General features: G+C 40.2%; 1 protein-coding gene across 4 annotated transcripts in view; it reads left to right on the plus strand.

The window, feature by feature from the left end:
* LOC134822637 (fibrocystin-L-like) overlaps positions 1–12,102 on the plus strand; it is a 72,743-nt gene that overhangs the window by 16,446 nt on the left and 44,195 nt on the right. For all 4 annotated transcript variants that reach the window (XM_063833779.1, XM_063833777.1, XM_063833776.1 and 1 more), the window contains 14 exons: positions 77–262; positions 513–605; positions 822–898; positions 1,142–1,220; positions 1,698–1,802; positions 2,123–2,205; positions 2,316–2,453; positions 2,648–2,849; positions 3,116–3,305; positions 3,479–3,632; positions 3,842–3,989; positions 5,182–5,289; positions 6,164–6,242; positions 9,353–9,441. In XM_063833779.1, the coding sequence (XP_063689849.1) occupies positions 77–262; positions 513–605; positions 822–898; positions 1,142–1,220; positions 1,698–1,802; positions 2,123–2,205; positions 2,316–2,453; positions 2,648–2,849; positions 3,116–3,305; positions 3,479–3,632; positions 3,842–3,989; positions 5,182–5,289; positions 6,164–6,242; positions 9,353–9,441 (1,731 nt within the window). The remainder of the gene's footprint in view (positions 1–76; positions 263–512; positions 606–821; positions 899–1,141; positions 1,221–1,697; positions 1,803–2,122; positions 2,206–2,315; positions 2,454–2,647; positions 2,850–3,115; positions 3,306–3,478; positions 3,633–3,841; positions 3,990–5,181; positions 5,290–6,163; positions 6,243–9,352; positions 9,442–12,102) is intronic.

Here is a 12,102-nt window from a genome sequence, read left to right on the forward strand (position 1 = left end):
TAGTTTACAATTTTACCTTACAGGAGCTTTAAAATACAGTAAAATATGGAAGTAGTTTACAATTTTACCTTCGCAGGAGCTCGAGGAGCATCTGTCACAATAACGGGCACCGGGTTCGGGACCACTAATAGTGCGGTGACAGTGACACTGGGCGGTGCTGCTCAGACTGTGTCACAGGTGACGGATACTGCTGTCACTATCACCCTCACTGATGGTGTCGCTAAACCTCACCCTGCAGCGGATATTGTGGTTAATGTAGCAGGTAAGCTGTTGATCACTCCCTCTTTTTGTGCATTTATATTTTAGTAATCATTTACCACAATTAGTACAGTTTTCCAGGCATCACCAGAGGGTTGCCACAACCCAGAGGCAGGCATATCCAGGCTATCCTCTTGTGGACCACCCAGCCTCTCTCTAGCTTATCACGTTGTTAATGTTTTCTCAGAACATGATATTGTACATGTTATACATAATTAATTAACATAATATATACGAATACCTCCTCTCTACAGGTAAAGGAAATGCTAAGGTAGCAGACAGTGTTGCATTTACTTATAGTGGCTCAGTGTCTGGAATCACCCCCGCATCTGGCGGCATTGGTGGAGGTAAGCAATAAGATCTTACTTTGTGTGTTACAATAAATACCATCATTATTGTAGTACTTCATAAGTTTATAAATAGTACTTTATAACAGTACTAGAAGCATTTTATTGTACTAGTAGTACTTTACAGTAGTTACCTGTCAGAACGCTGAAATCTAATGTAACACGTAATCTAACTTCTCGCTGTTTACACCTCACTTTACCTCACTTTACCTTCAGGTACTCTCGTCACGATATCCGGTTCTGGATTTGATCCTGAGTACGCCGGTGTTACTTTCAGTGGAACTACTGGCAGGGTGAGATACTTGTAATTCCAGTGGAAACTAATAATTAATTCCAGTAGAATGTGCAGATTAGGTGTTATTTTCAGTGTTGCACAGTTCGGTAAAAATACGTGGTATACAACACTGGTTGCTTTTTCAAGTCGGTTTGATCATAGTTGCAAAAAAATTCAATTTCATATCATTATGATCTGACAATTCATAATTATAATGAATATTTAAAGATGTAACTCAGTGAAATTACCAATCTTTTTACAGCTGGAGAGTGCGACATATACTCAAATAAAAGTATTTGCTCCTGCCGGAACTGAGGGAGCAGCAACCATTGCTATTACTGGTAGGTAACCTAGCAACCATTGCTATCACTGGTAGGTAACCTAGCAACCATTGCTATCACTGGTAGGTAACCTAGCAACCATTGCTATCACTGGTAGGTAACCTAGCAACCATTGCTATCACTGGTAGGTAACCTAGCAACCATTGCTATCACTGGTAGGTAACCTAGCAACCATTGCTATCACTGGTAGATAACCTAGCAACCATTGCTATCACTGGTAGGTAACCTAGCAACCATTGCTATCACTGGTAGGTAACCTAGCAACTATTGCTATCACTGGCATGGTTATGGTAACCTAGCAACCATTACTATCACTGGTAGCTAACATATATCCAGGTCAACAATATCCCCACATTCGCTTTAAAATTTACCCGCTACTTTTTAGTATAATACATAACCTAATACAACCTAACGAAATTTGTTACCTCACTCGAAGAACAATTAACTTTAAAATGTCAATTTATACTTCAACATCAGGTGGGACAGGTTTTGTTGCTCCGGACTCTGCCTCCCTAGCGTACTCCTACACAACTACTAACGTTCCTACTGTTTCCCAGATCAGTCCTGTTTCCGGATCTGTTGGTCAGTGCTCTCTTCATGATTATCCCTGTATATCATTGAGCCATTTAATGAATTTGTATCATTCCCCATGATTAATAACTTTTGTTAAGTTTATAACTCCTTTCGGTGCACCTTTCACTGCAGCTTAGGTGGGCGCAACCCCAAAAGATAAGATTCACGATTAACCCAATATATCATTGAGCCATTTAATGAGTTTATAACATTATTTTAAGTTCCCATGGTTAATTATTATCATCTTCCAACCGGATAGTATCCAACTATCAGTATTTCAATCATGAAACTAATAAACAGCGAACCCATCATTTGTTAATTATTTTCAGTTGGGAACACCAAGATGACCATCACTGGGACAAACCTTGGTGACATCAAAGAAGCTAAAATTGGAGATGTGGCATGTGCTAAGGTAAATAACTAATAAGACATATCATGTACAATATATTATGATGGCAAGTAGGAAAGTTATACAAAATGATATCAACGATTAAGTTTACTGAAATACTGTTTGTTTTGTAGGACGCAGATGAGACTTCTACAGAAACAAAGTACTACTGTATCGCTGGAGGGAACTCACCAGGGAAACATCTGGTTTCCTTGGAAACAAATGCGGGAGAATTCGCTCAGTCTGTTGTAGAATTCAACTACATCCTCATGGTAGGGCTCCGATACTCAGAAATTGGCAATGCTCCAGAAATAGTTGTTTTTTTTCAAATCAGAGCTTCTTCTCTAAAGATCTGTATCTTCTCAAACATTGTTTCGGAAATATTTCTAGATCTTGTCTAAAGAAACATTTTGATGAGTTTTATTCTTTCAACTAAGTGATATCTCACGACCTGCACTATCCCCAGATTCAACACGTGAGCCCTCTACAAGGATCGGTAATGGGAGGCACAGAAGTCACCATAACCGGCAATGGGTTCGGGACTGACAAGGACATGTTGAACGTTGAGTTCGGGGAGTTTGAGTGTAAGGTGAAGAGTGTGACCGACACGGAGATAATGTGCGACACGGAGCCAGCAATGAATGTCGATCAGCTCTGGAGTGATTACAGTGAGTAGGAGCTGTTGATTTGTCTGTTCGTCTGACTTCTTCTTCTTTGTACATATAATGTGTTATTGTGGCTAGAAATGTTTCAGTGAAAAAAATCAAACGCTAACTTAGAATATGTCGTGTTTTTTTGGGTAAATTTCTATTGATCCCGTTTGATGCGACAAGGAAAAGGCTCTTATCAGGAAAGGAATAAGAATATGTAAGTAGAATATGCCAATTAAAGAATAATTTGAATAAAACCAACATTCCACGAATTCCCCTTTCAGCTGGATCCCCCTCATGTGTGGAATCCAAACCCACGGGTTACGTGAAAACAGCCCAAGATGTCCACAACATGTACCGGAGAAGACACTCGAGCACCCCTGATATCTGTTTCTCTGACTCAGTAGCTAAAAGTGCTGCCTCCTGGGCTGACCACCTCGCTCAGAACAACGTCTTCAAGTCTAGTTCTACTAGGTACTGTTAAGAGAGGGGCTTTCTGCTAGTATTGTTGAATTTTAACCATTGTAAGTCATGCGATCACCATTGATTATTCCAATTTATAATATTATCTTAAATTCTTAACGTCAAGCAGAACCTAAAACTTTGTCAAATTTTATTAATTTGTAAATTAGAAATTCTACCTTCAGTAACCGAGAGAACCGAGGAGAGAATCTGATGATATTCGAACACTGGGACCTGAAGAGTGACGAAGCGTACATGAGGGATGCTATATCCGCCTGGTACGCCGAGGGCAGCAATTTCAACCCTGAAGACCCGTCAAATACAATGAGATACGCCCAGGTAGGTAACCTAGCAACCATTTCTATTACTGGTAGGTAACCTAGCAACCATTGCTATTACTGGTGGGTCTCAATCTGCCCCACGTTTGTTCACATTTTAAATGAATCGTTCCATTACTTTGGGGATCAAAGCCTTTCTAAAAATTGAACAGACTTTCTCTTTGCCAACTCGTAATATGTATTTTATGTGTATAATGTGCACTGTCTCAGATGTTGTGGAAACTATCTGATCAAGTTGGGTGTGCCATCACTAAAAAGAGAGCATCGTCCACTGAGAAGTACAAGATCTACATAGTCTGCCACTATGCTCCCGCCGGGAACACTGAGGGGAAGTTTGGTGACTATGTCAAACAGTTCGGTAAGTCCCAGTCGACATAATACCTTCACCCGTACAAACCCTGATTTATTATGTCCCGATATACCGCGGAAAATCACGATTTACCGTGACATTCAGTCTTTTACCTTTTATGTTAACAGTTTCGTGAGTCCCATCCAACATAATACTTTGTCTACTGTCATTGCTTTATAAGTATCCGGGATGAAATGTAACCACTGAATCGTTTATATCCAACTCGGTATTTTTGTTTACTTGGATTCTAACTGCATTCTCTGTGGTTGCTATGGGCCATCTAACTTCCAAGATTCGACTAATTGAAGATTATGCGAATATGCAGCATGAAATCAAGAAGGGAGGGTTGTTTCTCCAGTGACCAGATCACAACTTAATAAGTTTCTGGAGAGTTCCAGGGTCTCGTAGTTATCTGAATTAGTTTCAGTTCATTACAGCACCAAACTAAGTCTCATTACATCCATCAATTAGTGACAGGGACATAAGTAGCGGTTCTCCTACGTGAATGGTTGATTAAAACAGAATAACAGAATAATTGGCATCCATTTTGTTTTCCTGTAAATGAAATGCGACAACTAAATTTCATCAAAGACTTACCAAAGTACAAAAATTTAACAAAACTTGTCTAGAAGGTGCTGCAAGTTTCTTTTCTCTAGGATCAAATTCTCTCTATGATCAAATTCTAACATGGCCCCCTATCCGATTTAGTCCACAATATTTCGCGACCAAACTGAACCATGGGTAGAAAAAACATTAACCTTGTAACTGTGTTGCCTGCACAAGAGCAACTGTAACTGCACAGTGCACATCCAATTTGAACAAACTGATCTGCACATATTGTAAGTTGTCTGTACACTAAACCTTTCTCCTCTAGACACAGAGCACCACCGAGCAACATCAGCTCTACACATGACATTGTCATGGTAACACGTGACATTGTCATGGTAACACATGACATTGTCATGGTAACACGTGACATTGTCATTGTAACATGTGACATTGTCATGGTAACACGTGACATTGTCATGGTAATACCTTTCTCCTCCAGACACAGAGCACCACAGAGCAACATCAGCTCTACACATGACATTGTCATGGTAACACGTGACATTGTCATGGTAACACGTGACATTGTCATGGTAACACGTGACATTGTCATGGTAACACGTGACATTGTCATGGTAACACCTTTCTCCTCCAGACACAGAGCACCACAGAGCAACATCAGCCCTGTTCTCCGAAAGTGCAGCAGTTAACGTCTACCTCGACTCTCGCAAAGCTACCGTCACCAAATCTGCACCATCCTCTGGTAAGATATTGGCTATTTCTTGATCTTTGTGCTTAAACCTGATCAATTGCAGTACAAATTGCTTGTTCACTGATTAGAATATGAAGTCATTGTTGTACATGATTCGACACGAATTCTGTCTAAAAAGCTTCAAATTTAACATTTCTGTGTATTTCTGTATATTTATGATAACTGCTCCTGACTGTGCCCCTCTAATTTAACCCCCCCTCAGCTCCTGACTGTGTCCCTCTAATATAACCCCCCCCCTCAGCTCCTGACTGTGCCCCTCTAATATAACCCCCTCAGCTCCTGACTGTGCCCCTCTAATATAACCCCTTCCCCCCTCAGCTCCTGACTGTGCCCCTCTAATATACCCCCCTCTCAGCTCCTGACTGTGCCCCTCTAATTTAACCCCCTCCCCCTCAGCTCCTGACTGTGCCCCTCTAATATAACCCCTTCCCCCTCAGCTCCTGACTGTGCCCCTCTAATATACCCCCCTCTCAGCTCCTGACTGTGCCCCTCTAATTTAACCCCCTCCCCCTCAGCTCCTGACTGTGCCCCTCTAATATAACCCTCCCCCCTCAGCTCCTGACTGTGCCCCTCTAATATACCCCCCTCTCAGCTCCTGACTGTGCCCCTCTAATTTAACCCCCTCCCCCTCAGCTCCTGACTGTGCCCCTCTAATATAACCCTCCCCCCTCAGCTCCTGACTGTGCCCCTCTAATATAACCCCCCCCCCCTCAGCTCCTGACTGTGCCCCTCTAATATAACCCCCCTCAGCTCCTGACTGTGCCCCTCTAATTTAACCCCCCCTCAGCTCCTGACTGTGCCCCTCTAATATAACCCCCCCTCAGCTCCTGACTGTGCCCCTCTAATTTAACCCCCCCCCCCTCAGCTCCTGACTGTGCCCCTCTATCCGGTACTGTAAGCGGGTGTTCTGACTCTAATCCAGCTGCTGCTCAGGGCGACTTCTCGTGAGTAACACACCTCTTTACACAGCAGGGTGTCATAATTATGGGCGCGTAGACAATTTTGCGTAAAATTTTGGGAATTTTAGCTTACCCAAGCTTTTAGAAACGATTATTACTTGACTTCTGAGTGTCAGTTTCCTATGGAGTCTTGATCATTTAAGAAATAATCCTTCATACTACAGTTCAGTCTAAAAATGAAGTCCGAAAGAAGTTAAATTTTGTCGATAATCACGACGAAAGAGAAAAATTTGGATTATTGGACTTGAAGCCTTCGGCTGCATCCCCTAAATTCCGGGATGCGTCCGCCTGACTATATTTTATTGCGTCAGTTAGAGGAGAAAGAGAGCTTTTATAAAATCTATAGTTTTCTATATGTTTCGCTATCGCCTGAAGAGCTGTGCACTTTAGTCTAAAGAATAATTTCAGAAAAAATTCACCGAAAAAAATTACACATAAAAACCCTTACTCCTTCGTAAATCTAACCAAGTATGGAATCGACCCTTTAAATAACGGCCTAAATTATGGGTTTTGAGGTACATCAACACAAAATTCTGAAATTAATAAAAATTTCAGACGATTATCTACAGACCAGTTTTTGAATTTTGTAATTTAGATATTCAGAAGTAAAGTTATGACCCGGTGCTGTATGTGTTACGTGATCTTTAACCTTGTGGTTCTTTGCTATACAACTATTTAAGAAATCACTTGCTAGAAAAGTTATTAGATTACAAGTTATTAGATTGCAATTCTCGTATCCTGAGTCAGTTGTTTACTTTATAATCTCAATAATGTTTTAGTGATTTATATTATTATATCTATATTATGTATATATACGAGTCTTCTACAATATTGCATTTTGTGTGTGAGTTATAACCTTTGATAGATAATGATTAATGTATAATATGTAAGTAAACATTGGCTGGCACTTAAGGAAAGGTCAAAAAGTAAGCCCAAGAAATTTGTCATCTAGCCTTTTGCGATCAACAATAATATTGTACATCAAATGGATCAATATCCCGTCCAATCTCAAATTTAGTTTTATTCCTGAGATTTTGTCTCTTCTTTAACCGTTTTTCTTTTCTTTTTCTTTCAAGTCACGCTCATTGTTATCGCTTTCTATTTTATCTCTCTTACAAATAAGGTCTGGGTTGTCTCCATTGTCTCCAGGTATTAGAACGTAATCTTTAAATTTCATCTCAACACATTCTTCACACTTTTTAAGGAATTTTCCCAAAAACACGAGGTGTCTGCCTTTACCCATTTCCCGTGTAGTCTGGAGATCCAGGGGAACCTTCCTTCCGCACATAGTCGCACTGAAGTCAGAACGCTTTGGCATGACATCATTTGACTTTGGAAAGTCTTCAAAATATTCGTATATCCTTCCCAGCTTGAAGTATCTTGCATTGAATGTGATGTAAAACTTTTTTAATCCAACGTGTATTTCGATGTTGTAGAATTGCAGAAAAGGAGGGTCATTGTTGTGGCAAAAAACAGCAGCGGCTTGGTTTCTAGAACATGGCACATGAGTTTCCGTCAGTATGGAGCAAGTGTCAGCAATTGAAATATTTTCGGTCGCGTTCAGCATCTGTGGGCCCAGGGTGGCATTTGTATGTTCAGTATCTTTGCCAAGGTTGGTATGTGCCTGCCCAGGATGGTGTGTGAGACTAGCTGCACGGTAACAGTGGTACCGTAGTGGACAACTCCAAATTTCCGAATTCCCCTCTCTATCAGTATCATCCATTTTTCATTTTCTATCGCAACCTGATCGATTTCGTTTGCGCGAAGTCTCAACTTTAATGTTTCCTCATTCCGTCCCATCAATATGTCCCCAAAAGTAAGTTTTCTACTTTCAACACTTATGGAGGTTCTACGACCAGTTTTAAACCCGTGCAATTGACATAAAGCAATGGCGGTACGATCATTAAATTCGTCATCGCGTATGGGTCGATAATCGCTGCTGATCACCATGAAGGCACCTCGCTCGTCACGTTTCATCAAGTACATCATAAGTTGTGCTAGCTGTCTAGAAGACTTCTCCGACATGTCATTGTTGATCATAAATTCCTCCGTACAAATCATGGGATATCAGAGGAGTTCTTAAGGTATTCATGTCTCCGTGTGACTGTGAGACGTTGCTGGGAAGACTTCTTTGACAATTGCAGGACTCATCATATTGAGGAGAATATGTGAACTTAAACGTTTTTGGGTAATACATTTCGAGGGTATTATACTTTCGCATACCACCCACAATATACCAATCACCAAGTCTTCCATCGTTCTCGTTATCCACCGCCGCTTTCCATCTGGACGGCTTCTCCCGCCTTTTACTCCCTTCTATGTTCACGAACAGAAAAATCAATAAAAGCACTGTCAATCACACTGTCTGAGTTGAAGATACAGCGATCGTCCGGAGTACAACACAAGTATTTAGCGAAGGAAATATGTAGTTACAAGTTAAATTAAACTTGAGCTCGATCTTAATAGAGTAGTGTGGACAACAAGCATCGATTTATTTCTATCAGGATATTTGTTTTGTTCTCAAACAAACACGGCTACCAGATAAAATAAAAGCTCGCTTTTATTTGAATGAGATGAACATATTTAAAGTCCACAAATGAACCTTAATAGAGGGTTAGTCAGACGAGTTGTTACTTTAGATAATGGTTGAAGTTATAAGTTGTAAGTACCTGATACAAATATCGCTCCATATAGAAAATACGTGATTTCGAAAGAACTTCTTACCAGTGCAGCAGCTATTATGTAATAGAGGTGCCGCCCCCGCTAAATGTTTTGTGTCAAACTAACGTTCAATTAGCGCCCCTTTATGGGGTCGTTACTTCACTAGGAGATGCAGGTAGAGAGCGCGCCTCAAATGGTAACATCGTGGTTATGGCTAAAACAGATCTTACTTCGCATTAACATGGAGAAGGGAGGGAGGAAGCCAATAGGAATGCGCCATGCATCTTGCTGTTAAAACTTGAAGAATCTTATATCAAATAAAGGGCTCGATGGTGCTGTACGATTGTCTATTTAGAGCATCCAATTCCAAATAATCTTTCGAATTACATTATAGATGTAATACTATGTGAGTTTATGATTCGTATTTTCTTCAGGTTCTCATATTACTCCTGTTCTACTCCCAAGATTACCAATGTTACAAGACAGGTGTTATGGGATGAAACTATCACTATTGATGGAAAAGGTACTGTAGATTTACCGCTGAGTTTGAGGGAAGGGGGGGGGGGGGTGATAGTTCACATAATTATGTTTTGCCCCATTTGGGGAAAGAAAATGGCGGTGGTAATTCGAGATTTGCGGTGAATTCGGGTTTTAATGTATTACGTTTATCACAGTTCAAATAAATTTTAGATTTTGAACGTACCCAAGAAAACATTTCAACTTTAATGCGACTCATAAATAATATACCAATCCGGATTTTACTCGAGGTACTTGCAATGACAATATTAAATATATAAAAACTGTCAGTTCTAGACTTGGTTAAACATCACTTGGTACTGACTTGGACCACGCCCATATTTTTCACCAATGTTTAACAGGCAAAATTCTCTAAATCGTTAATTTAATCACAAAGGAGTATGGAAGGAGTTCTAAATGTGTGCTCCTCTAATATAAACAGTAGGAAATGGTAGCCTGGATAGTCATATTTATGCTTTTCATGCAAAGTTACAACAAAGTCTTCATGTTATATATCTAGGGTTTCATATAATTGTGCTTAATGCTACAAAGATAAGTTGACCGTCTGAAATATAATGTAAAACCAGACAGCGTCGCTCGTCAATGTCGTCCAATTTAAACATGTTAAAGAGCGGGTGGAAGTTGATAGCATTTTGTGATGAACGTTAGTTAAAGCTTTAAACAGATTAACCATCACATAACGGCTGCACCTGTTCAGTTACTGTCACGTTTAAAACTACAGAACTTTTAACTTGTTAAGCTTTTAAGGATATAATCTTAACTTTAATCTGACGCGCCTCCTAAAAAATGGCTGCACTGATCAACTCGGTCATTTTACTATCATACTAACCAATAGTGTTCACTATGGTAACTAGTAGTGTAACTATGGTAACTAGTAGTGTAACTATGGTAACTAGTAGTGTTCACTATGGTAACTAGTAGTGTAACTATGGTAACTAGTAGTGTTACTACCATACTAACCACTAACGTCTACTATGCACCTTTATATGCTGTATAACTAGGACCCAAGAAGACTCGGGAGATATCATGTAGCAGTAGTAGTTTATAGGAGAGATAGCTATAAGTATTTACAACTGAAACGGAGCCTGCTTGATATTATGTAGCTAGGGTCTGGACTAGCTATAAGTATTTACAACTGAAACGGAGCCTGCTTGATATAATGTAGCTAGGGTCTGGACTAGCTATAAGTATTTACAACTGAAACGGCGCCTGCTTGATATCATGTAGCTAGGGTCTGGACTAGCTATAAGTATTTACAACTGAAACGGCGCCTGCTTGATATCATGTAGCTAGGGTCTGGACTAGCTATAAGTATTTACAACTGAAACGGAGCCTGCTTGATATTATATAGCTAGGGTCTGGACTAGCTATAAGTATTTACAACTGAAACGGAGCCTGCTTGATATCATGTAGCTAGGGTCTGGACTAGCTATAAGTATTTACAACTGAAACGGAGCCTGCTTGATATAATGTAGCTAGGGTCTGGACTAGCTATAAGTATTTACAAATGAAACGGAGCCTGCTTGATATCATGTAGCTAGGGTCTGGACTAGCTATAAGTATTTACAAATGAAACGGAGCCTGCTTGATATTATGTAGCTAGGGTCTGGACTAGCTATAAGTATTTACAAATGAAACGGAGCCTGCTTGATATCATGTAGCTAGGGTCTGGACTAGCTATAAGTATTTACAAATGAAACGGAGCCTGCTTGATATCATGTAGCTAGGGTCTGGACTTGCTATAAGTATTTACAAATGAAACGGAGCCTGCTTGATATCATGTAGCTAGGGTCTGGACTTGCTATAAGTATTTACAACTGAAACGGAGCCTGCTTGATATCATGTAGCTAGGGTCTGGACTAGCTATAAGTATTTACAACTGAAACGGAGCCTGCTTGATATCATGTAGCTAGGGTCTGGACTTGCTATAAGTATTTACAAATGAAACGGAGCCTGCTTGATATCATGTAGCTAGGGTCTGGACTTGCTATAAGTATTTACAACTGAAACGGAGCCTGCTTGATATCATGTAGCTAGGGTCTGGACTAGCTATAAGTATTTACAAATGAAACGGAGCCTGCTTGATATTATGTAGCTAGGGTCTGGACTTGCTATAAGTATTTACAACTGAAACGGAGCCTGCTTGATATTATGTAGCTAGGGTCTGGACTAGCTATAAGTATTTACAAATGAAACGGAGCCTGCTTGATATTATGTAGCTAGGGTCTGGACTAGCTATAAGTATTTACAACTGAAACGGAGCCTGCTTGATATCATGTAGCTAGGGTCTGGACTTGCTATAAGTATTTACAACTGAAACGGAGCCTGCTTGATATTATGTAGCTAGGGTCTGGACTCTGGACTAGCTATAAGTATTTACAACTGGAACGGCGCCTGCTTGATATCATGTAGCTAGGGTCTGGACTAGCTATAAGTATTTACAACTGAAACGGAGCCTGCTTGATATTATGTAGCTAGGGTCTGGACTAGCTATAAGTATTTACAACTGAAACGGAGCCTGCTTGATATTATGTAGCTAGGGTCTGGACTAGCTATAAGTATTTACAACTGAAACGGAGCCTGCTTGATATTATGTAGCTAGGGTCTGGACTAGCTATAAGTATTTACAAATGAAACGGAGCCTGCT

Source organism: Bolinopsis microptera, chromosome 11 (genome assembly GCF_026151205.1).
Source record: "Bolinopsis microptera isolate Bmic1 chromosome 11, MBARI_Bmic_1.0, whole genome shotgun sequence".
Classification (NCBI taxonomy): domain Eukaryota; kingdom Metazoa; phylum Ctenophora; class Tentaculata; order Lobata; family Bolinopsidae; genus Bolinopsis; species Bolinopsis microptera.